Source organism: Phyllostomus discolor, chromosome 6 (genome assembly GCF_004126475.2).
Source record: "Phyllostomus discolor isolate MPI-MPIP mPhyDis1 chromosome 6, mPhyDis1.pri.v3, whole genome shotgun sequence".
Lineage (NCBI taxonomy): Eukaryota > Metazoa > Chordata > Mammalia > Chiroptera > Phyllostomidae > Phyllostomus > Phyllostomus discolor.
Window position 1 is genome coordinate 135,684,918 of NC_040908.2, and position 26,397 is coordinate 135,711,314.

Here is a 26,397-nt window from a genome sequence, read left to right on the forward strand (position 1 = left end):
AAGTGACTGGCTTCTATTCTTGGATCTGCTAACTAGCTATTGACCTTGGACAATCACTTCCTCTCCAAGCCTTAGTTTCGCCAGCTGAAAATTGGAGGCTCGTCCAGAAGGGCAAACAATATGACTGATGACACTGGTAACGAGGGAGACAGGCGGGTGACTAGCAAACCAGCGGGCACGTGCTCGTTCAAAAGGCATTCAGGTTCGAAAAGGTTTGACTGTAAACCAAACAAAATGGGGCTATGGGCTACAACTGGGCCTATGAATCTGCAATTTGTGGCTCCTTCAGTGATCTCTAAGCGCTTTTCCAACTCTGATATCCTAAGGTTCTCTCATTTCGTCACATGTGGCTACTAAACACTGGAAGTGTGGCTAGTCCAAATTGAAATGTGCTATAAGGCCAAAAAAGCACAAAGGATTGCAAAGACTTACTAAAAAATCAATAAATAAGTAAACCAAAGCTCGTTAATATTCATATTGATTACAAATTGAAATAATATTTTGGATATCTGGGATTAAGTAAAATATATTATTAAAAATATTTCACTTATTTCTACTTTTAAAAAAGAGTTTATTTATTTACTTTTAGAGAAAGGGGCAGGGAGGGAGAGAAACACCAATGTGTGGTTGCCTCTCACATGGCCCCCACTGGGGACCTGGCCCACAACTCAGGCATGTGCCCTGACTGGGAATCAAACCAACGACCCTTTGGTTCACAGCCGACACTCAATTCACTGAGCTATACCAGCCAGGGCTCCTTTTTACTTTTTGAAATGCAGCTTACATTATATTTCTACTAGACAGCACACTTCTACAATATGAATTAATCAAAGCCAGGAGATGTTAAATGACTTTTAAGATCACCTGGCTCATAAGGAGTCAAGCAGGGTAAGAAGCCAGGTCTTCTGTTCCCACCATACTTTGTGACCTCCCAATAAAGCTTGATGGTGCTGCTTGCCTTAGGGCAGCCTGGTATATTGTCAAAAACTGGTCAAAAGCCAAACAATATCATTAATGGGCATCAGACCAAGACACAGGGTTCAAGTCCCAGATCTGCTGCTCTATCACTCACTCACTGGGCACATCACTTCACATCCTAGGCCTTCGTCTCATCAAGTCTAAATTGAGGGAGTGTAATAGGTAGAGCTTTTTTGTCTCTCAGGTGACCTTGCAGCACTGACATTCTGCAGTTCTGTGGTGTATGTCATGTAACCTTGCTGGACTTCACCAGGGTGTGCAAAATATGAGGGTCCTGTACAGAAGGCAGAAGAGACCCTCAGCAAAGTCTCAACCCACTAAACGGCCTGGTTAGCTACCAAGATGCCATTGACCATGAGTCTATGTCTGTAATAAGCTTCTATTTACCTTAGTAAGTCTAAATCATCTGTTTGCAAACACAAACCGCCTTCCACATGAGGATCATACACTGTTGCAAAATTAAATTCTGCTGCAGTGCCAAACAGTTACATAATGTACAACTCCAAAAGAAAGGTCTAAAAAGCATGGAACAAGCCCCAGTGTGTTAACAGCTTGAACTAGGGCAGAAAGGGGAATATTAATGTTGACAACTTTTACCTGACATTAAAAATATCCAAAACGACTCACTTTGTGAATATACTAAAAATCACTAGATTGTACAATTTAAAAGGGTGAATTTTATATATGAATTACATCTCAATAAAATAAAAATTCAACATGTTTTGAAAACGCCAAAATAAAAGTGCTCCACATATAAATAAGTAGCCTTACTAATTACATGATTTTTTTTAAGATTTATTTATTTATTTATTTATTTATTTCCAGAGAGGGAAGGGAGGGGGGGAGAGAGAGAGAGAAACATCAATGTGTGGTTGCTGGGGGCCGTGGCCTACAACCCAGGCATGTGCCCTAACTGGGAATTGAACCTGCGATGCTTTGGTTCGCAGCCCAAGCTCAATCCACTGAGCTACGCCAGCCAAGGCACATGATTTTTTTAAGGAATTGATGTTAGCAAGCAATTAGAGAATCTCCAGGTTTATATAATGCCAACTATTTCAATTTAATTAAAACAGTAGAAACGTCTCTCAGACTCCTTTGATTCTCGGAAGAGAACGCCTTCCCCAACCCTCACTGACTGTGGGGCCTGAACTGGTCACTCCTCACCTGGGCCTCCAGTCCTTCCTACGTAAGCAGCATTCATTTCCACTCAACTCTCAACGTACATGTATAAGTCGACCTAACCCAAGACTTAGGCTAAAAGTAGGTATTTCTTTTGTTGGCAGCTTTAAATTCACTAAATAACAAATTATATGTAGCTCGGTTTATAAAGTATTTAAACTGTTACATTTTGTCTCTGTACTCGTTTGGAAACAATGACAGCTTTTCAGCTGGACTACATTTCAACTTTGATGTTGAAAAATTAATATGAATTAGTTTACATGTACTATGTATACACCTTAATTTCCACATAAAACACCACGCATGAAAGTCGTTTCCCTTTGCTTAATACGTGATGCAGCCCTGACTAGTGTGGCTCAGTTGGGTGGGCGGAGTTGGGCGTCATTCCGCAAGGCGAAAGGTCACCGGTTCAATCCCTACACAGGCCACACGTCTGAGTTGTGGGTACAAGAGGCAACCGACTGATGTTTCTTTCCCACACAGATGTTTCTCTCCCTCTCTTCCTCTCTCCCTTCTCTCTAAACAAACAAAATCTCTTAAGAAAATTGTATTTATCTGTGTGAGAGGTCTTAACCAAAATAAATTTCTCAGAGCTATAGTCTCCCGTCTACCAGCAGGGGGAAGGGCCATCTGAGCTTGGAGAGAAACAACTTTTGGAAGAGATAACCTTTGCTTTCAAGAAAATGCTGCACTGTCACTAGAGTTTATACTGCAGTGGCTGGGCGTGTCAAGTGTATGGATGGAGGCACAGCTAGGATGCACAGCAGATATAGTACAAGAGAGAGAAAAGGTTATATAAAGGAACAGATCAAAGATATGGACTAGGGAAATAAATAAAAATATGAAATACAATGGGAAAAATACACATAACCCAATTTAGATAGATATATGGATACAGAGATCAGATAAAAAATACAAAGATGGAAGATCAATAAAAATAGAAATATATAGTTACATAAATAAAACAGAGTAGGTAAATATGGAAAGAGCAAACAGGGAGATAAATGGATTAGAAAGGTTAGTTTGAGATTAAACAGAAAGAACAGATAGCTAGAGAGCTACACAGTGTCACTAGACACTTAAATGGATTAAATGGATGAGATAACAACAGGTTACGTATAAATTTGCTCTTGCTTGTATGATTTGGTAATCACATTACCCTGAGGAGATATTCTTATCCCTCTTATACAACTGGGAAAACTGGGAAAGTCAGAGAAGAGGACGTAAGCCCACACGAGTGTTTACGTGTACGGCCATATTTAGTCCTTAGAACTACCCAGGGAGCATTTTACAGACAGGGAACCGGTCTCGGGAGGGCAAAGTGAGCAGCAGTCAGAGACCACACGAGGGGCCACACCCGGACTCTGACTCCAAAGCCTGTGCTCCACCCTCTGCGTCCCGGTATCACCGCCTGAAGAAGGGGCGCAGAACTGTCAGTGGCGTGCTAACCTGAGAGAGCTGGTACCCACCTGTCAGCGAAGCCGAGTGCTCGGAGCCAGCCGCAACACATATTGCTTTAGAGTTCTCTAGGCCTACAAGGAAAAAGTCTTTAGAAATTACACTTGTAACAGAGCAAACTGGGCAGAGAAGGGACTCCGGCAGCACCAGCGAGAAGAGGGCTAACGCGGTTACCTACCAGGGGGCTGAACAAACAAGTAAATACATCGAGGATGAAGGAGCTCACTATCAGAGAGGAGAGGACAGGTTCAGGTATGAAAAGGTGGAAGGCTAGCATCGACCGTGTGATACTGGATTGCAACCGGAGAAATCAGCGTAGACTCATGGTTTCTAGCAGGATAGGTTGAGGCATAGGTGTGTGTATGTACAAATATGCATTTTCCCTAGCTCTGCCCATGGAGGGGCCTAAAAAAAGGGCATCTCATACATTCGGCTGCTATAACATGCAGACACTAAAATGCACACACAGGATCCCTAACAACAAACAGGCAGAACTAGAACCTGACCTGCCTCCCATCTCCAAACCCAGTACCTTTTCCCCTTAATCACACCGCCTTAACTGACAAGGTATAATCCCAGGCAGCTCAGGTAGACATCGTGGTCACCTGGGCTAGGGAAATTCAGTAACTCTTTTTTCCAACACGTCTGCTTAATTAACTAGTGTATTAATAAAATGCCCCTCGACCTTAGAGTATCCTGTGGAATGAGAAAGGGAAAAGGCGGATGTTTCTGCCACACTCCCCAGAGAGAAAGCGCTGGGCCCCTAGTGGCCAGGTGAGGAGGGACACCCGGGGCTCCAGCTCCGGAACCGAGGGTGGTGAGGTAAGAAGGCAGAATGAAAAATGAAAGACATTGAGGACAGGAAGTTGATGATCTATTCTAATGTCTCCTCAGAAAACTCCCCTAATTCAATTCTGAATCTAAGCTGTGCCCTAAGCAGATCTCAAACAGGTTGTTCAAATCAAATCAAATCAAAACACTTCTCAATTCCTTCTAGTTACAGCTCTATGCTAAAATAGAAAACAGACACAGTTCCTGCCCTGAAAAAACTCAGAATCTTTGGCGTGTGGGAAAATGTATAAACAACTCATCATAACACGATATACTGTGCTATCCACACGTGTGAGAAAATGCAACAGAGGCGGGCGGGAGGAGGGAAGCGTCTTCACCGAGAAAGCCGCACCTGAGCGAGGCCTTAAAGAATGATCAGGATTTTCCCAGGGGAACAAGAAGGAAACGGCAGAGGTAACGGTCTGCCCACAGATACAGAGGAATGCAAAAGCGGGGTACCCCCAGCAAGCAAGGACCATCTTGGTGAGGCAGGAAAAAAGACTGTGGGTGTTTTCAGTGTCACATGAAGTGGACTGCCTGTCCAGCATCCAGTGCCTGTCCCCCTCTTAGAGTACCCTCCCCGACTCAACCCCTGGGCTGCAGGACGGCTAGTCTCACCCCCAGAGGAAGGGAAGGGCTTGCAGGACTTAGAAAAATCAGAATGATTCCACTGTCTTATACACCGCTCCCCCTGTGGCTTACCCTTCTCTTCCCCACCCCCTTCCTACCACCCTCAAAAATCCCGCCTCTGTTCTGAGCTCCAGGAGAGTAGTTAGAGGTTTGCTGTAAAGGTTTCATCACAGCCAACCATCAGGGTCACAAACTGGGCCTTATAAAGCCTGGCCTATATAAAGGGCCTTACCTGTCACTCTGCTGGGTTCCTTTGCTGTCAAAAACAGTGGGAGAGTCTGCCCAGGGCACAACCGCCGTCCAGAAGATGCCAAGCCGGTTCCCCACTGGAACACGATGCCACTCGCTTCCCGATTGAGCAGGAGGAAAAAAGAAGAAAATGTGTATTTGGATAAGACCAGATGGGTCTTTGAACCTCACCGCCATGGGATATTCCCAATTCAGTCTCCGCTAACACATGTATTACAGAGAAGTTCCTCGCTTCAAGGGCCCTGTGAATGGTCACAGGGTTCACCACCACGCCAGTCACAAACCCACTCTTTAGAGCAATCTGAGACCACCAGAGAAAACTCCGACATAGTAAAACTCCCTCCAAAAAGTGCCAGGACATTCCCACACGGTCAAATTCCTGATGATGCCTTGTTCATGACTGACCTGAAAAGGTCACTGAGACTCCAGAAGAAGCAGGAAAGGACCTAGAAGATGAGCAAGTCCATTCCTGACATTTATTTACTAGATGAGAAAACTGAGACCCTGAAGAGGGGGTGTGGTTTGGCATACAAGGAGCTAGTGGCAGAGAAACTGCTAGAACTCAGCTCTCCTAACACCAAATGTGGTGCTCTTTCTACTACACCAAGATGAACTCAGAGATTCCTCTGCTAAATAAATGTATGACTGCAAGACAGCTTCTTAATAGATAGCCACTATTTCAGTGGGATGGGCTTTTATTTCCCTGTCCACTGAATCTAACTCATGTACCCATGTTCTGCACCTCATACAAATGCACACATGAAATTTTACATATTTAGCCTACAGTCAGATGTGTGTACCTGGGATCCGTCACCCAAAAGCAACATTAAGGTTCTGTTCCTCTGGAAATATTCTATGACCTATGGTCCTTAAGGTGTAACCAGACAAGCCTGCTTTGTGAAATGTAAGTGATGATGACCGAGCACAGTGTAAGCAAAACGTGGTGTTAAAATACATCAAAAGTTAACATGTCTTTAACAAATCAATTGCAAGGGGAAGAAAGACAGGAAAAGGAATTTATAGACTAAAAGTTACTTGATATATCTGATAAAGGATTACTATTCAGAATGTATCAAGAACTCCTAAACCCCACACAAAAACAAATGACCTTATTTAAAAATAAGTAAAGGACTTGAATGAACATTTTCCAAAGAAAATACACAAATAGCCAATAAGCACATGAAAAGATACTCAACGTCATTCATCATTAGGGAAATGCAAATCAAAACCGCCATGAGGTGTCCACTTCACACACACGAGGGTGTATACTGTTTCCAAACAAAACAGAAAATGACCAGTGTTGGTGAGGTTGCAAGGAAATCTGGGAATCCTTGTACACTGTTTGGGGGAAGGTGTATATGGTTGTCTCACCCCTGTGCTACACCTGAAACTCACACAGAATAATACTGAATGTAAACTGTAATTGAAAATTAATTTTCTTAAAAAATGGTACAGCAATTATGGGAAACAGTATGGCAGTTCCTCAAAAAAGTAAAAGTAGAATTACTATTGATTGGACAATTCTATTTCTGGGTACATATCCTCAAAAATTGGAAGCAGGGTCTCCAAGGGATGCTGTATAACCATGTGCATAGCTGCCTTATTCGCAACAGCTCGAATGTGAAAGCAACCCAGGTGGCCATCCACAGAGAAATGGAACAGGCAAATGCAGTACACACACAGTGAAATTATTCAGCCTTAGAAAGGAAGGAAATTCGGACACCTGCTATGACATGGATAGACCTCGGGAACATTATGCTGAGTGAAAGAAGCCACAAAGAGACTGATACTGTGGGATTCCATTTCCGTGGGGTGCCCATATGAGCAGTCAAAGTCACGGAGGCGGAAAGCAGAGTGGTGGTTGCCAGGCCTGGGCGAGAGGGAATGGGAGTCATGGTTTAGTGGGCACAGCTTCGGTTTTACAAGATGGAAAAAGCTCCAAAGATAAATAGTGGTCACAGTTGTAGAATAATGCGAATGTACTTAAAACCACTCACCTGTGCACTTAAAAAGTGGTTAAGATGGTATATTTTGTTATGTATTTTAGCATGATAAAAATTTTTGAAGGCATAAATATTTTTTAAAAGAGACAAACTTGAGATACATATCAACCAATCGCAATGTACACACCTAATTCAGACCTTGATTCAAACAAACTGTAAAATATATATATTTTTTTGAGACAATCAGGGAAATGTAAATACTGATTGGATATAGTTTGATAGAATTACAGAATTATTTTTGCAGGGATGATGATGGTATTTTGGTAATGTTTTCAGAAAGCGTCCCCATCTTTCAGAAACACATGCAGAAATAGTTACAAAATGAATGGGGGAGGGGAGGATTTAACAATTAACTTAATCAAACCCATCACAGAAACTGTGCTGCTTTGTAAGAGTGTAATTACTACCATACAACTCAGCAATCACACTCCTGGGCATTTATCCCAGAGAAATGAAAATTTATGTTCACATAAAAACTTGTCCACAAATGTTTATAGCTTTATTCTTAATCGCCTAAAACTGGAAACAAGCAGATGTTCTTTGATGGGTGACTGGCTCAGCAAAGTGTGGTTGTTACGGACTGAATTATGTCCCCCGAAAACTCACGTTGAATCCCCAACCCACGATGTGGCTGCATTTGGGGACAGGGCCTGTAAGGAGGCCACCAAGATCGAATGGGTCACAGGAGTGAGGCCTTAACCTGATAGAGCTGGAGGCCTCATAAGAAGAGAAATAACCAGAGGCCGGTCTCTGCCCATGCGCATGTAAGGGAAAGGCCACGTGAGGACAGGGAGAAAGCAGCCATCTTACAAGTAAGTCGAGAAGAGAGGTCTCACCAGAAACCAGTTCTCACAGCACCGTGACCTTGGACTTCTAGTCTCCATCACTATGGGGAAATACCCTCCTGCTGTTTGAGCCCCACGGTCTGTGGTATTTTGTTATGGCAGCCTGAGCTACTCCAGTGGGACCTCTATGCCATGAGATACTGCCCAGCAGTAAAAAGGACTACATTACTGATACTCAAAATTTGGATGAATCTCCAGGGAATCATGCTAAGCCAAAAAAAAAAAAAAAAAAACCCCAACCGCAAAAGGTGGATCCTCTATGATGCCATTTATATAACATTCTTGAAATGCCACCGTTACAGAGATGGAGAGCAGAAGAGCGATTGTCAGGAGCTAAGAAGGTAGTGGGGCCAGTATGAAGTGAGTGTGGCCATGAAGGGTGGCACGTGGCTCCCCGTGGCAACGGAACTGTTCTTGTCTTGACTGTGGTACCAGGACAGCTGTGCTGTTGCCCTACAGATACTACTGGGAGAAGCTGGGGAAAGAGTGCACGAGTGATTTCTTACAACTGCATGTGTGTCTGTAATTATCTCCAAAAAAAGTTAATTTTTTTAACTACAGTCAATACTAAGCCCCCATCAGCACAGCGTGGCACCACACTCTTCCTCGCCTCCTCTCCTCTCCCCACTCCACATCTGGACTCACCAAATGCTTGAGCCTTGGCGGCCACAGCGGGTTAGGGCTGTCCTCCCGCCCAGGAGTGGGAGCAGAAAAACAAGCAAGGGAGAGAGAAAAGGGTCACTGCTCTTCCACCAGCCACTGCCCCTCTCCACTCATCACCCTCAACCTCACACGCACTGTCAGCCCTACCTCTACCGCTCCCCCATGGTCCAGGAGACAAGCTCATTTGAAGCCTTTAAATTAGTAAACATTACAATCCCACTGGTGCAGTCACGGCAAAGAAAGTGGGCCCTGGAAACCAGACCATCCTAGACCCTGACCCCAGCTCCACCTTCTGCTACGTTATTCCCTGTGCAAACCTCAATGAGCATGTTGGCTTCTCTGGACTCGGTTTCTTCATGTATAAAAATGTAAGTCACACCACTGCACAGCTGTGAGGATTAAACGAGGTACTGACTAAGTCAAGAGAATGCAGCCTCACACCTGGAACATAATGAAGAGCTGAAAATTTTCATTTCCTTCCTCCCTACCTGCTGAAGGCTTTCCCACATGACTTTGGCCTTATGTCCCCTCCTTTTCATCAGAAGTACAGCAGAGCAGGACTTTCTGAGTTACTCCTTAAAGTTTATTTCTCCTAAAGCTCTGTTTCTCCTTATCACACACAACTAGTTAGAAAAATAAAAGCAAAATGATCACCTGTAGCGGCTAACGCATGCCTCAGTCCAGCAGCAATGCTAACAACCTTCTCTCTCAGGAGCTGTCAAAACAGAGAAAAGGATTGATATCTCAGAGTCACCCATCTACAAAATGTTACGTGATTGCTGCCCAAGTGCACCGCAGCAGGGCGCTCATTATGTCTGACTGGTTTAGAGCTCCCAGCCAGCAACATTTCCATTCATAAATACCTCCATGTGCATCCCTAAAAGACAAAAATCTTTTAAAAATACCGTATCACAGTGCCTCTCAGGGATGAGGGGACCTACAGGTTCATCCAGTCCAAGAGTTGACAAGTGTTTTCTGTCACGGAACAGACGGTAAATACTTTAGACTTTGCAGGCCGTGAGCTTTCTGTCACACTACACTACTCTGCCATTGTAAGTAACATAAAGACGGCCAGAGACAATACATGAATGAATGGGTGTGGCTGTGGCCCAATAAAACTTTATTGAACAAAGATTCTAGTTTGCAGACTTTTGATCTAGTCCAATCCCCATCCAATACTAGAAACCGCTCCACGGCACCCCACCAAGTGGCCATCAACCCCTGCCAACCACCTACTTCTGGTGACACAGGCTCACCGCCTGCCTCCCCAGGTACCTGTTCTATTTATGTCCTTAGGTGAAACCAAACCTCTCTGCCTATAGCTTCTGACAATGCTTTCAAATATGTGAAGACAGTTGTCACGTCCTAACATGCCTTGCGGTGGTTTTAAAAATAGGTCCTCACATTCATTGAGACCCCCTTCCCTCAAGGTGCGCAACTGAATCCCCCTCTGGCTGAGGGTAGGCTAGACTTACGGACTTGTTTCCAGGGAACAGAACAAGGAAGTGATGAGGGGCTCAGAGACGAGATGATAAAAGGCACTGCGGCTCCCGGCCTGGCCTCGAGAGGGAAGCAAGCCCGAGACCAGGTATGAATGGTCCAACGGAGAGGCCCAAGTAGCAAGGAACTGAGGCCTCCCGCCAGGCGAGAGAGGTAAAAGTGGACCCGCCAGCCCAGTCACGCCTTCAGCAGGCCTCGGCTGACATCCTGACTGTAACTTCATGAGAGACCTGCTAACCTGTTCCCAGGTTCCTGACCCTCAGAAACAATGAGATAATAAATGTTTGTTGTTTTAAGCTGCTAAATTTGAAGCTACTTTATTTCAAGCACTAGATAACTAATACATTTCTCTCCTTTAGACCAAACATCCCTATTCCATCCGCCATCACCCAATTTGAAATTCCTTCCACTCTTGGATCTGCTCTTCTAAATAAGCTCTGATTACTCAGTCTCTCTTTTTGAAAGGTTCTGTATATGCATCCCTCACGGCCCAAAGGCGCTTTGCTACATTTCTTTATTTATAGACCCACTGTGTCTCTCTAAACCAGGACTCTCAGGGCAGGGTCTGAGTCTTATTCAGCTTTATGCCCAGGGCCTGTGCACCAAACCCACAACATAACACAAGACCCTGGATGCAGCTGCCTAGCACAAAGAACAGGGCTCTGGCCTCCCTTCTTCTAGAGATTCTATTTCCGTTAATGTAGCCTACAATCACATTAGCTTTGGGGGAGATCAAACTGTACTGCTAATATAATTTGAACATATTGTCCTATAAAATATTTTTTTCTTTCAAAATTAACTAACAGGCTTTAATGTGGATTCAATCTCTTCGACATCTTCAACTCACCGCTATTCCTTCCTCTCCATTCCCACTGCCACTGCTTTGGTTCGGACCACGATCATCTCTTGTCTGAATTATTAGCAAGAGTTTCCTGAGTAATCTTCCTTCAATCCATCCTCCGCACTACCCCGATCAGGCCCCTCCGGGACACACTGTTCTCACCACTTGTCACACTCTACCTGCCCAACCGCCCCTGCCCCACCGGCACTTCCACCCCTTCCTGATACTCCAGCCCAACTGAACTGCCTGCAGTATCTCAAACCCTCCGGTTTTATGCTTACATGGTTCCTCCTGTCTGGAATGCTCTTCTTCTGCACCCACTCCGTGCATCCTATCTCAGGCCAGGCAAACTTCTACTCAACTGTTGAGAGTCAGCACAAGCCTGTTCTCACCCCACTTTCCCCTACGAAGAAGACTTCGGTACTCCCTCCTTTGAGGCTATACATACAGTTACCACAGTTCTAACATGGCGATGCATTTAGGTGTTTCCGTGCCCTCACACACTAGGATTGGATCTTACTCAGCTTTGTCCCCCCCGGTCTAAACACAGCACATAGACTATTAAATAAATGAATGAATTTCTGTAACATTTCACTTTGGCACTTTCCTCCCATTGTTCCATAGGACACAGCCTGTCAGAACATTTCCCTCCTGGTTCTGTCAATGGATATATTTGAACCACTGCTCTCCTCTGTCTTCTTCAGCCGTGTGACTTAAAGGAAACTAGTTATAATTTAAATATAAGCTCTTTAAAAGCCATCTATTTATTAATGTAATTAGAAGCAGTAAAACTTCCTACAACAGAGACTGCAGAATCTAGACTCCGTGTATAACGTGTGGTGCAGACTAAATGTTTGTGTTCTCCCGAAATTCATCTATTATGACCTATTACCCAATGTGATGGCATTGGGGTGGGGTCTTTAGGAGGTGATTAGGTTGTGAAGGGCAGAGAACCCACGAATGGGGATAGTGCTATTCTAAGAAAGATCCCCGAGAGCTCCTTTGCCCCTTCTGCCATGAAGGCACGCAGCAAGAACGCAGCCACCTGTGGACCAGGAGGTGAGCCCTCACCAGACACCAAACTGCCGGCTCCCTGATCTTGTGCTTCCCGGCCTCCAGGAATGTGAACAACGAATGCTTGTTATTTAAGCCACCCAGTAGATGGTATTTCTGTTATTGCAGCTCGAACAGACTAAAACACCGTGGAAACCATGACCCCAAACAATAGCCCCACAGTCCAGCAACCGTAGTTCGGCAGGATCACAGGAGCAGACCAAGCTCCCGCCAGTGGAAACAGATCTCCCACTCTCGAGCCAGACTTTTAGGAAAGTAGAGAAGAGTGGAGCAGCTTAGGGAGCAAAGCTCATTTTTGATCCAGGCATATTTCCTTAAAAATATTCCACAGTCCTGTTATGATCACTTACAATATAAACTTCACCAAAATGTGTACCTTTGAAGTGTGATACAATAAAAAGAACCCTGAACTCAGGCCAGGAGTCCTGTGGTTCTAAACTCATGCCATCCGATGTGGCAGCCACTGGCTACATGGGACTGTTGAACATGGGACCGCTGAACATGGGACTGAGGAACATGGGACTGCGGAACAACTGAAAAGTGACTGGATGGAACTGAGACACACTGTCACTAAAAAGTATACACCCGAGTTCAGCTTAACATCAAATAAAAAATATAGAATGTCTCATGAATGAATTTATATATTAACAGCATATAAAGTGAAATGATAATAGTTTGGATATACTGGATCAATTTAAAAGTCATGAAAATTAGCCCTGGCTGGCGTAGCTCAGTGGATTGAGCGCGGGCTGGGAACTAAAGTGTCCCAGGTTCCATTTCCAGCCAGGGAACATTCCTGGGTTGCAGGCCATAACCCCCAGCAACCGCACAGTGATGCTTCTCCCTCTCTCTCTCTCTCTCCCCCCCTCCCTCCCCTCTCTAAAAATAAATAAATAAAATCTTAAAAAAAAAAAAAAAAACAGATGTATTATTGTAAAAAAATTAAAAAAAAAAAAATAAATAAAAGTCATGAAAATTTCACCTACATGCCACAACATGGATGGTACTTAAAAACATCAGGTGAAACGAAAAAGGCAGACACAGAAGACCACACACATGTAACTACACTTACACAAAATGCCCAGAACAGGCAAACCCACAGAGACAGACCAGCGGTTGCCGAGGGCCCTGGGGAGGGGAGAATAAGAAGCGACTGCTGCAGGGTACACAGTGTTTTTCCTGGTAGTGAAAACGTTCCAAAATTAGACCATGCTGAAGGCTGCCGTTCTCTGTGAACATACTAAAAACCACTAAATGACATGTTTTCAAAAGGTAAATGTAAGGTATGTGACTTACATCTCAATGTAGTTGTTATTTTTAAAATTAATGTCACCTGTTTCTCTTTGCTTTTGTAAATGGTACTGTTGGAAATCTTTAAGTTAACATACGTGGCTCTTATTCTATGTCTACTAGATGACACTGGCTTACACCGTCTGCCCAGCTTGGTGCCTTACGTAAGTCCCTTTTGTCTGGACCTGCTTCTAATATAGTGTCCATTGTCACTAGTTTTAGAATTGAAAAAAGTCTCTAGTGTCTTTAAAAGATATATTACCTTTATTGTTTTACTTCAGAAAAATGTATAATGGGTATGAGGACTAAACAGAGGTTTTTTTTCACTAACAATCTTCATTCCCGCCCCCAACCTATTTTTTCCTAGAAAAAAATCTAAGTTTTTCAACTTAAATTTTAACTACCCCATGGGCTTTCAAGGACCCAGCCCATCTGGGGAGGAATGACTGTAATACCCGGGAAATCTTTAACAGGACAGGGCAAGATGAATATTAGGTGCCGTCCTTACCTCAATGGCCTGGGGAACCAGGCATCTTTGAGGCCCATGAGGAACCCCTAACTGGCCAAAGGAGTTGGATCCACATGAGAGAACCTGACCGTTTTCTGGAAAACACAAATGCTTAAATTACAATCCAAGTACTAAGATATCTGTGACCATTGGGTAAATGCTGAAGGAGCAACGGCAGTGAGAGGAGGGAGTGAGCGCCCTGTGCTTCAGCACATTCACACCACGTCCCTGCTTTTATTGTTCCCTAGGAATGAAGACACTGGGTACCGGGCTGTTTCACAGACTGTGCATTACGCTGGCTCGTGACGGACGAGCTGTGCAGAACACCTAGCCCCAGTGCTCAGTGCTGGAATAGGGGGATGCTCATTCCCCCCTTTTCATGCTTCCATGTAACACAATTTCCATTATTTAACACTTCAGGCCTTTCTCCCTGCCCTTCCCATACTCACTGCTTTCTAGGAGAGGAGGGGTAAGCTCACCAGGTGGTGAGTTCGGGACAAGGAAGGAGCAGGCCACGTGTGGCTTGGCCCCTTCCTCTCACGCTTTCTGGGCTCACACATAGTAAGGGTTTCCCCTGTGGGGAAGGCCTAGAGTTCAGGGGTAAGTTTGGATCAAAGGAGTGTTAGCAGAACCCCTTGGCCTGACAATGAATCCTGGCCTCCCACTCAGCCTTTACCGGTAAAAAGCCAAGAGTGTGCGCTCCACCTGCCTGACAGCTCTCCACCTTTCTCACGACTGGTTCTGAAGCTGAACAGGAAACGGTGCTGCCTACCGACTCCCTGCAAGCCCAGCACTGGCCCACAACGAGCACTTCATAAGTTACACTATTACTTAGACGCTAATAAACACTACCAAGCGCAGCACACGGTACGGAGCCCCTCCCAGAGAGAGATGGTGACACCCTCGCAGGGTTTTAAAGGCAGGACAAAAGTTCGCCAGACATACAAGAAAGGGGCTGTTCCAGGTAATACCTGTCGTTATCAGACAGAAAAGAACAGGGAGTGAGGAGACTGAGAGCCAAGGTATGAACAGGAGTAGGTGGGGAACAGTCATTGAAGGCCATGTGCTAAGAAGCTTGGGACGAGCTGTGCATGTGAGAACCCACAGAGGTCTGAGGTGGGGCTGGAGGATGGGCAGGGTTACAAGGTCAGAAGATGCCCTTGCCTGAGGGCTGTGACAAAGAGGGACCTTAGTCAGAAATTACAGATGGTCCTTTGAATCCAGAATGCCAAGCTACATGGGGCAAAACTACTTCTGGGGAGAAGTCAGCTGACAAAGGATCTGTCATCTGATTCCCAAGAGCACTACAGTGGTCCGTCGGTTCCAAGAACCCCTGCAGATACCAAAACCTGAGGATGCTCAAGTCCCTTACATAAAATAGCATGGAACAAAGCATACAGTTTGCCCTCTGCAGCCGCCAATTCCCGACCATGGACTGAAATGACTGTGTGTACTACTGTTTTTGATCAGCACTCGGTTGAACCCACGGATGTGAAACCCGCAGATACAGAGGGCCAACTGTATTCTCTTAACCCTTTACCCATATCCCTCTACATCCTATTCTGCTACCTGGCTTCACAGAGAAGGAACGGTTCTGTCCAACCATATTTATGTATTTTTTTTAAATCCCTCATTGGGGAAAAAACTACCATCACTGTTGTGTCAGCCTCTGATTTCCTCACACTCCCAACCACGCTCCCCTGTGAGTAACCTTAGCCGGCACTTCTGGCCAGCTAGCCCAGTCACACAGCTACCATGAACTTCTGGGATGGGAAGTGGCCACCACGGGCAGTCCAGTTCATTCCTCAGTCTCTGGCAACAGTTTTCTAGCCCACAGTTTTAAAGATTTTAGGTGTTTATTTTTAGAGAAAGGGGAAGAAAGGAAGAGAGGGTGAGAAATACAAATGTGAGAGAGAAACACTGATCAGTTGCCTCTCGTACATGCCCCAACCAGGGACCAGACCAAACCCACAACCCAGGCATGTGCCCTCACTGGGAATCGAACTGGCAACTTTTACTTTGCAAGACTACACCCAACTGAGCCACGCCAGTCAGGACTCCAACCCAAAGTTTAAACTCTTCTTGCAGAAGACACCTCGCAACTTTCCTTGACAACCAGAGAGAACATGTGTGTGTGTTTTTAAACACACAGCGGGTCTGATTTAATAAGCATCACCACTACTGTGCTCTTCCCACTCAAAGCCTTTGTGGGGATAAAGACTGGCCCAGGAGTGAACTCACCTGTGAGAATAATGGTAAAGTCCCAGCCACAGGCCACCTGTCGGATGGGACAGCCAAGGAGCGATTTGCAGGGTGTAAAAAACAGAACATCCTCCGTGTGACCAAGCCCCAACTGCCCGTCTTTGTTCAGGCCACAAACAAAAAGACTTCCTCCATCTGCAATACACAAAGACTTTGGTGATACTGTGCAGGAGAAATTATAATTGCCAAAGTAAGCAAAAGGATTTCACTATTTACTTGGAGTTACAAACCCAACAACCTTTTCCCCACTCACCTTAATAAGCCACAAATGTTAATGTGCACTGAACCCAGTGGCATTTGGGCCAAGGGGCTCAAGTCTAATATCTAAATGGAAACTGCAAGTGCTACGGTGGTGGCCAGCCAATCACCAAATCAGGCATCCACTGCAGCAATACAGCCAACATCTGCTCTGTACTCAGAGTGCGCCAGGTGTGGTTCCCAGAGGTGTGTGTGTGGGGCCAGCTTATTCTTACACTCAGTGCCTAGGCCCCACAGTACTTTTAGAGGCCCACAGAAATGTTTTTAATTTTAAATTCTTTTAAAATAAGAAAAGGAAATGTAATAATAATGAATATATAATACTAAATCTAGCCTGGATTATATTAAACTTTATATCAATGCAGTTATAAAATATAATTTTTAATGTTTTTTCATAGAGAAAGGAATCTACAAAGGCAAAAGTGCCAAGGACTCATAAGAGTCATTACGCAGCCACCAACTCAAGGATTCTTCTCATCCACCGTCACTGTCCCCAGGTAACGGAAGGGAAATGGACTCAGGGGAATGAAGTAACTTGCCCAAGGTCACACAACTAATAAATAGCAGAACCAGGACTTGAACCCAGGCAGTTTCATTCCAGAGTTAACATTCTTAACCAGGGTGCAATATGCTCTCTTTCACAATATTGTAGCACTTGTGTGTTAAGCCCTATCCTAGGGATTGCAAGGAAAATTTAGGAAAATAAAAGCTCTTGCTCTCAAGGAATAGTCAATCTAATTGCAGACTTCTAACTCATATGTTAAAGTTAAATAGCAATGTATGGAGTCTGTCCGGAAAAAGTCCAGCCATGGTTAATATAATGAGAATGGTTTGCACAACAACCATGTAACCTGGCAGCCAAGTAGAGTGAACTGGAATGTGCATGTGTGAACAGTGATGACTTCACTGTACTAGTCAGTGGGGGTGCAGGGTGGGGGCAGTGTACACCATTGAGTGAGCGCATGTGTACTGCATGGCCATCACATTCAAAATGACTGAGGGAATATAGCAACGAATCTGCATCAAATTTTGCATTAAGCTTGAACATTCCTCCACAGAAACTACTCAGATGATTCAGAAGACCACAGCTGTGGGCAACTGGTGACTGGCAGCTTCATCAGGACAACATACGTGCCTGCTCATGCATCACATCTTGTGCAGAGTTTTTTGGCGAAACATTAAATCGCCCAGGTGACTAAGCCCCCCTACAGCACAGATTTGGCTCCCTGCGACCTCTGGCTTTTCCTGAAACTAAAATCACTTTTGAAAGGGAAGAGATTTCAGACCATTGGTGAGATTCAGGAAAATATGACAGGGCAGCTGATGGTGATTAGGAGAACTGTGTGAGGTCCCAAGGTGCCTACTTGGAATGGGACTGAGGGATCATTGTCCTATGATAGGTGTCCTATCATTGTCCTATAGGTGTCCTATAATGTTTCTTATATATTGTATCTTCTTCAATAAATGTCTCTTTTTCATAGTACACAGCTGGACACCTTCTGGACAGGCCTCGTATGGTATTCAGTGTGATATATGTTGCAGCTCTGCCACTAATTTGTCTTGTAACCTTAAGCAATTCGTTTTCTGCTCCATGCCTCACTTGTGTTACCAGACTGGGGGTGGGGGTGGGGGTGAAGAGGTGGGAGCCTGAGGAGAGCCTAGAAGGTCTCTGAAGTCCCGTCAGCTCTGACAACCTAGGATTCTCTGGTGATAACTTGGCTCTTCCACAGAAATATTTTCCTCTGCAAAATACAAGAGGCTGAAAGATGGCAAAATGACATCCTAGAGAGAAATGTCCAATTAAGAAAACGAGGGGCTATTTACTCTTGAAGGAAAGTTACCTGTAATGACAGCTGAGTGGCCCCCTCCTCCCGTGATCCTCCTAATACACACAGGTTTACAGAAGTCATTCAGCTGTTGGGGCAAGAGTACATCTTCCTTATGGCCAAGGCCAAGTTGCCCGTAGCTATTTGCCCCCTAGGGATAAAATAAAGCAAGGATGAAAATAGTATGGCAATCCCAACTGTCAATGTTTATTTACCTGGCCCTATCTTCCTCATCCCGACAGTATGTGAGCCTATCTAAGATTTCATAAACTCATTCTTTAGAGGCTGTTATGTGCAACCGACACTTAGATGGCAGTCTCACCCCCAGGACACCACGCTACAGGAGCCTTAGCATCCACAGCTTATCTGATGATACTCTGCACCTTCCCCTGCCAGTACCCCACCCCCTGTATGTTGCTTTTTGGGACAACAGAGGAGTTCTTCTAATAAAAGTTAATTACCTGGAGTGGCTAAGAAAAGAAATAATGAGGGGAAATGGGAACAAGTGGGTGGGAAATATGCTAGGACTAGTTCTTATCCCTCCTCCCCACACCCCACAGGGATAACTGGCAATGACTTTCTGTAATCAAAGTTAGCCAGGATTTTGTGCCCTCGAGCAGGGCACATCACTGTTGTTTCATCTGTAAGTAGAAGAGGTTGGCAATGATCGCTAAGGGCCTTTCCAAGCACTATGTTTTGTGACTCTAAGATTCACGTGGTGAGATCCCTGTAAGGGAACTGATTTCCTTTTGGTGGGCAATATGTCTATCATTATTGTACAATAAAGGTCCATAATCCCTAATCTGAAATGCTTGCAGCCAGGTATGAAAAGTAATACGGTATAAAAATCATATACTCTTTTGTAAGGTCTGGGAGCAGCACCCCATAGGCAAAACAGTATTATTCCTGCAGTAAACAGTACACAGATTCACATGGATGATAACAGCTTCACAGTAAGTGGGCAAGACTGTAAACAGCCTACGTCAGGTCGGTTGGGGTATTCAGAGCTTTTTGTTTTCAACATGAAGATAAGAACTTGGGGACCTGCAGAGAGAACCTAATTAAGATTTCAGAAATCCTTATAATTTCTCCAAATATCTGCTTCTGGCTGGTTCTTCTCAAAAATGAGTAATAAAACCTTTAAAATGTGTTTGTTTTTAAAATGCCTGATTTAAAACAACTACAAAAAATAATGTATTACATATAAATTCCTGCCCCTTCTGGCCTCTTCCACAGTCATCTGGGACTGCAAGGACTCCACGCTGGAAGAGCAAGCCATGACAGGGACACAGACCACCGCCCCCACGCCCCCTCCCCTTCCCCCCTGCCCTGTCAGAGGCCCTCACGAGCAATATTAGCTGCCAATGACTGAGTGCTTCTCCCTGTGGTGAATGGCATTCGCCATTAACTCTCACGACAGCAGAGGAGATAGGGGCTGTCACTCTCTTTGTACAGAGGAAGACTAAGGCTCAGAGAGGTTAAGTAACTTTCCATTGTCACACAGCTAGGTAGGCAACGAGTCAGATGCCCACTCCTCTCATTATACCATACTTTGTCTCCAAGAATAAAGAAAAAAATATATATATATGGTAAACCAGCCCAGAACTTACCTGGCTAAAGGCTGACTGTACAACCCTATAAAAAATAGTACCCCCATCACTTTTTTCCACTTTATTTTTCTTCATAGTGCTCCCTGACATTATGTTATATATGTTACTTGTTTACTGTTCTACCTCCTAAAAAGTAAACTCCATCAGGGCAGGAACTTTGTTTTGCTCACTGCTAGTTCCCCTACATCTGAAACTGTGCTGGCCAGAAAAGGCGTGCATATATTTTATAGTGCATGAATGTAAGCCCCTATGAGTCCCCACCTCGGAAAGACTAAATGGAAAGCCTGCCGAGTGTGAAGTGGAGGGCACACGCACAGGATCTCTCCCTCAGCCCTGAGACCTCATGGCTGTCCCATTACCAGGATTACAGGCCACTGGACAGAAAGTCATACACTGGCATTGTGGAATTCAAAGTATGATACCAAATTTTTGTAATGCAGCCCTAAATCCATGGTAAAGCAAAACAAAAGGAAATTTTAATACAACCTATCATAGCTCTATTTGCCTCTCTTCCTTATAAACACTCCAGATAACACACACACAACACACACACAACTCCAAGGAGGTAAATTCCCTTGTGAGGGACTAAATTGTGTTCCCCTAAAATTCATTTGTTTAAACCCTAACGTCCTGTAGCTCAAAACGTGACTGTACTTGGAGACAGGGCCTTTAACTGGGTAATTAAGGTTAAATGAGGTCATAACAACGCAGCCCTAAGCCGGTATGACAGGTGTCCTTATACAAAGAAACACAGGGCTGCTCTCACAGAGAGAGAAATACAGCTGAGGGCACAGCAAGAAGGCTGCCATCTCTAAGCAAAACAGAGAGGCCTCAGAAGAAACTCCTACTGACACCTTGATCCTGGACTTCTGACCTCCAGAACTGTGAGAAAATAAATTTCCACTGTTTAAGCCCCCCAGTCTGTGGGACGTTGTTATGGGAGCCCTAGCAAACTAATACACCCTCCGCACAGATAACGCAGCCGGAAGAACACACCACAGGTCACCAAGCACAGCAGTGGGGTAACGTTCAACAGTCTTTTTGTTTCCGTACAGACAAGGCCACGTCTGAAAGGCTTTTTCTGTCAGATGTTTTCTCCATCCACACAGACCCCAGTCTCTCTGGCCTGGGAAACGCCAAAAACACCACTCACCCAGGGCACACATTCAATCCCCAACTCCATCACCAGCTCAGGTACCACCTCAAAGATACTGACAGCCAGACCAGCTCAAGCCACACCACTCTTCCTTCTGTCAGTCTGCAACCTGACATTCAACAAGTGCTCCCTTGTGCTGATAATTACCTTTGTTAATTAGTGAACATATATTGGTTTTAACAACAATATGGGTATCTCTCCACCCCAGCCCAGCCCACCCCCATTCCAACTCGTGTTTTTCCCAAAAGGCTAGCACATAGCTCACACACAACAGGTACTTATTCAGTCGTCAGTCAACAAATATTGACTGGGCACCTTACCTTGTCATGTGACAGGCACCGTGAACAAGACAGGCACAGTACCCACTGTTACGGCGCTTGCAGTCTAGCCAAGGAAACTGGCATTAACAATTACACATTTCACTCCAATTGGGATACGTACTATGAAGAATTAAGAAACAACGTCTGCATGTTCCCGTGCATCTGGTCAGGTCCTGCCATACACGCCTGAGCCCAGATCCTCCTCCCAGCCCCGACACAAAAAAAGACGACCCTGTCTCTCGGGGGCTCCTGTCAAACCCATAACGGCGCAGACTCCCACTTCCCCAATACAGGCAAGATCCTGGTCACAGCAGAATGGCAGCAACTATGCAGGGTCTCTGCCTTGTGCACACACAGCCAAACACTGCAGGCCTCACGAGAAAGGATGCTCCCGCCAGGATGGGGTGGGGCCCGGGAAAGGCCCCATCCTCCGGGCATTGGGAGGGTGAGGAGCAACGGTGACCCACAGGGCTCTCGGACGGGGCGATCCTCTCTCTCCAGAGACATCCACGCTGTCTTTCCCGGAGCTCTCGCGAAACCAGACGCTCTGCCCTGGAGACGTTCTTCCCACAAAGCCGCAGCCCCTCCGCTCCGGACCCCATCAGCCAGCAGACCCCCTAAATCACTCCATGAAGACCCTTCCCTACCGTCTTTTCCTCTTCTGCCACCAGCCTAGGATCCTCCAACCCAGAGCCTGAGCGGGGATCCGACCTCCACCGCCCAGCCGAGAACTGCCCACGCGGAGGCCGGGAGCTCCGGCATCTGTGCGCCCCTGGGTCCCAGCCGCCCCGGCGCGGGGGCGGAGTCACGTACCCAGGCGAAGAGCGCGGTCGGAGCTGGGGTAGCATTCAGGACGCTGGGATCCTGCTCCATGGGGGACCCTCCACCGACGCTTCCGGGAGTGGCCAACGCGGAGGGCGGGGCCAACTCGGGGGCGGGGCCAGCGGGAGACCCAGAGGGCTGGAGGGGCGGGGCCGGCGAGCCGCGCCCTCTTGCCGCCGCGAATCAAGAACCTGCGAGAGCCGGGCCGCTGCCTCTCGGTGGCCCCGCCGCTCTGAGCGTCTCCGCCCCCGGCCTCGCGTTTTGCAGGGTATCTGTGTCTCTTTGCCTTTATTTTTAGTATTGATTCTAGATGAGAAGGTGCACCACACTCCTTCACATTTTTATCTCCTGGGAGTCCCAGGACAGCCCAGAAGGGCTGACAGGACTTCACCACTTGATGGGTAAGAAATTGAGCCTGGGAAGGGGTGAAAATTGTCCTACCCCAGGGTCTTAGACCGAATTTGTCGTTGGGCTTGCTTTGGTGTGCATTTGCGAAATCTGAGGGAGCTTCTTGGTAGATGAGAATAGGATCTTACTATGGTTGGTGTCGCCCTCAGTGCCTAGCATGGAGCAGGAATTTACACTGAGAAGACTGGTTCTCGTGAATTCCTGCTGGGGCAGCCTTCCGACTTTCAGTGCTCCAAGCATGCCCCAGCCCTGATTCCGGGCATCAATACTGGGTAATTTTCACCCAACAAAGATTTTCATATAACATGGCTCTTATAAGACACCCTCATACACTTTTGGTGGAATCTAAATAAGCACAATTTTCCTGAAGGAAAATGTGGTGATGCGTATTAGTAATATGAAGATAGCTATTTACTCAGTAATTCCACATCTGTCCACTTGTCACAAGAAAATAATCACAGCTGTGCATAAAGTCTTAAACTGCAAGTTATTCATTATAGGATTACATATAATTAGGAAAGACGTTACTACCTGGGAGTCCAAAAATAAACTGATTAAATTATGGCATAGCCATACAATAGAATACTATGCTGCCGTTTTAAAATGTTTTTAAATATATTAAATAAGGGAAATATTCATGATATATCGTGCAAGTGTTATATCAATTTTACACACACACACTCGGGTTGGTGAATTAGGGGTGATTTTTTTTTTACCTTTTTGTGCATAACCCACTTTACTTTGTGGGTACAAATGGGGTCACATTAAGGATAATAATCCATATTCACTAGTTCTTGACCCCTGACACAAGGTGACACAAGCCTCCGGAACTCATCACCCTGTAGGCCTGGGAGCCCTGGGGAGGGTCTGGGGTGAGCTCTTAACCCTTTGCTGTTTTTTCACGCCACCACTCCTCATTGTTTCTGGCTGTAGGACCACTAGAGGGCAGCACCTCACCTTTACCTCTCCAGACTAGGGCCATGCTAAGAAAACCACGCTAAAAAATAAAAATAAAAACTTTAGAGAGTCAAAGCAGCTCTTTGCTCCCCCGGGACCTTGATGTGCAAAAACTATGCTATGTTTGATGATTGTTTTATAAGACTAGGCTTTTTTGTTCTGACAATTCCTTTCAAGCATGTGTAATAGGATGTAAAAAGGGGACCCTTCCTGTCTCAGTTTTGGCTGAGATCCCCCAAAGCAATAAATGACAATTACTCTCGTATCATAAAGTTAGGTACAAGACCACCAAGCATAACTTGTGAAGGATGTGTCTAGAAACCAGTGTATGCCATACAGTCTATGAAAAAGGTTGGAGAAGCTGAGAAGGAATTCTGATAGGATGTGCAGCAATAGTTCATTGTCAATGTGCCCTGGCTGGCTCAGTGGTTTGATCACTGGCCTCTGAACCAAAAGGTGGCTTGTTCAATTCCCAGTCAGAGCACACGCCTGGGTTGCGGGCCAGGTCCCCAGTTAGGGGCATGTGAGAGGCAACCTCACACATTAATGTTTCTCTCCCTCTCTTTCTCCTTCCCTTTCACTCTCTCTAAAAATATAAATAAATAAGATCTTTAAAAAAAACAGTTGTCAATGTACTGTGAGTCCACACCCATCTCATGCCTAAAGGTGCACTTCAGCAGGGCTATGTAGAGCACATAGTATGTCTCCTTCCAGACTGGGATCCAAACAGGCTGCTGTATGATTTGTGCTGAGAAATCCAATGGCTTATGGCTGGACCACTGCTCTGATGGGTGAATAAAGAGACATTGATGCTTCAGAGAGGTCTTTCATGCCCAATTTTCCATGACAAAGAATGTCTGAGTGTCTGCCATGTGAGTGTTCCCTATGCATGAACAGTTTAGCCAAGGGATTGACTCAGACCCCATCCAAGGAATTCTGGAGGGCTGGAGTGACACTCCAAGACAGCTGACCAGTAGATTCTTAGAGCTGAAGGAGATGAATTCAACAACCCAGTCAGAGAGGTACATTTACCCACTTAACAAAAAATTAGAAGGTGGAAAGGTCTTCCAAAATGCCCACAGAGAATGAGCCAGCACTAAATACTCACCAAGTACAAAAAGCACTGATGCCAACTCACAACAGTATTACACACACACACACACACACACACACACAAATCTACTCCTTTCTACCACCATTCCCTGAGGAGCCAGAGGCATCCTAGTGAGTGGGGAAAGAGGAGAAAGAAAATTAAGAAGCTAAGCACACCCCTTGTTTTCTCAGTTGTAAAGAAGAAAAATGTTACACTTAGGTACAGTTTAATGTTTTGAATTGTGGAGAGAGAGAAAGAGAGATTGATTAGAAGATAAAGACTGAGAGTGAGCAGAAAATTCAAGGCCAGGACTGGAGATTTCATTCAAATGGGCAAAGAGGACCTATTCACAGAGCCAAATTTAATACAGAGAGAGCCTGGAAGGATACAGTTGTTTTCTTATTTCACCCCTTGAATGCACATGCATCAATACTTTAGCTAACTTACAGTTCTAATATTATGTTATATCCCTTAATACAATTACCTGGAAGTGTTCAGATGTTGCAACTATTTCAATTGTGTACATGCCACTGACTAGCCCTTCCCATCAACAGCCTGGTTGAGCTGCAGTTGTTGAATGGGGCTAGGCTTAAACTCTTTGATGGCATAACTTTCACATGCCTGACTCCCCATAAGAGGGAAAGATAAAGTATTTGGGGCCATACAGACTATATATCTCTGCACCATACACGGTAGAATATTTTTTCGATTAGTTTATCTTATTTTATCCTCTATTACTGGTATGATAAGTATTATTAGGATCATAATTATTTTGCTGATGAGAAAACTTAGGCTCAAAGAAGTGATTTACTCCAAGGTCAGATTTCCATTTTCGATAAAGGCAGATTAACTGACACCAGGTCAATTCTCTCATCAAAACAACTAGAAAAGCTGGGGGAAATAGTTTTAAATCTGTTTCAAGTCATTGGAGAACTATCAAGGCAGCCAGAACTTAAAGGACTAATATCTGGAAGATGAGAGATTATATTTGGCACTTCTTTTCTGCTTGAAGCATTTGCTAATTAGCAAGCAGTGACTTGGAGGCTAAGAAACTGGGCAGCTGAAAGCAACAACTGAGAAGCTGAAAACTGAACAGTACTTTAGTAATCTCCTGGAGGTAGGGGAAATGCGAGGGAAGTAGGAGACAAAACTAGGAGTCCAGGGTCCCCAGGAGAAGCCCTGGGACATACCTATTACTTTGCTTTGGAATCCCTACAGGGATGCACCCTAAGAGTAGAGGCAAACCGGAAATAGACTGGGCTCACAAAGGCTGAAGTTCAGCTTCAAATTGGCGTCATCCCTAATTGGACTAAGAAGATCCGTCCATGCCATTATATACATACTGCCTGCTAGAAGTAAGTTACTTCCCTCTGGAGGAAGATAAAATCATCCAGAAGCTATGGAGGATCTCTGATTAGGAGGCTGATGATATTAATTATTCTTTACACATGGTTAAGGATAATGCATTTCTTTCTATAAAGTCCTCTTGAAAATTCCCCCAATAACCCAGTGAAGTAGACCCAGCTCATTTTACAGATAAGGATCAGGAGACTGAGACTTCACCGAGAATTCCAAATGATGGTTACTAGGTTACAGGTGTGTTTGGCTTCCTTTATCATATATTCAGAGGCTTTTA

The 26,397-nt window shown here is 45.0% G+C and overlaps 1 protein-coding gene across 1 annotated transcript in view; it reads right to left on the bottom strand.

Moving 5' to 3' along the window:
• SERGEF (secretion regulating guanine nucleotide exchange factor) overlaps positions 1 to 22,399 on the bottom strand; it is a 184,276-nt gene extending 161,877 nt beyond the window's left edge. Inside the window, 7 exon segments of the mRNA XM_028517714.2 lie at positions 3,627 to 3,689; positions 5,309 to 5,422; positions 9,491 to 9,551; positions 14,050 to 14,144; positions 16,291 to 16,446; positions 18,411 to 18,546; positions 22,295 to 22,399. Coding sequence (XP_028373515.1) covers positions 3,627 to 3,689; positions 5,309 to 5,422; positions 9,491 to 9,551; positions 14,050 to 14,144; positions 16,291 to 16,446; positions 18,411 to 18,546; positions 22,295 to 22,354 — 685 coding nt within the window. The 5' untranslated portion in view covers positions 22,355 to 22,399.
• Between the last annotated feature and the right edge of the window lie 3,998 nt (positions 22,400 to 26,397).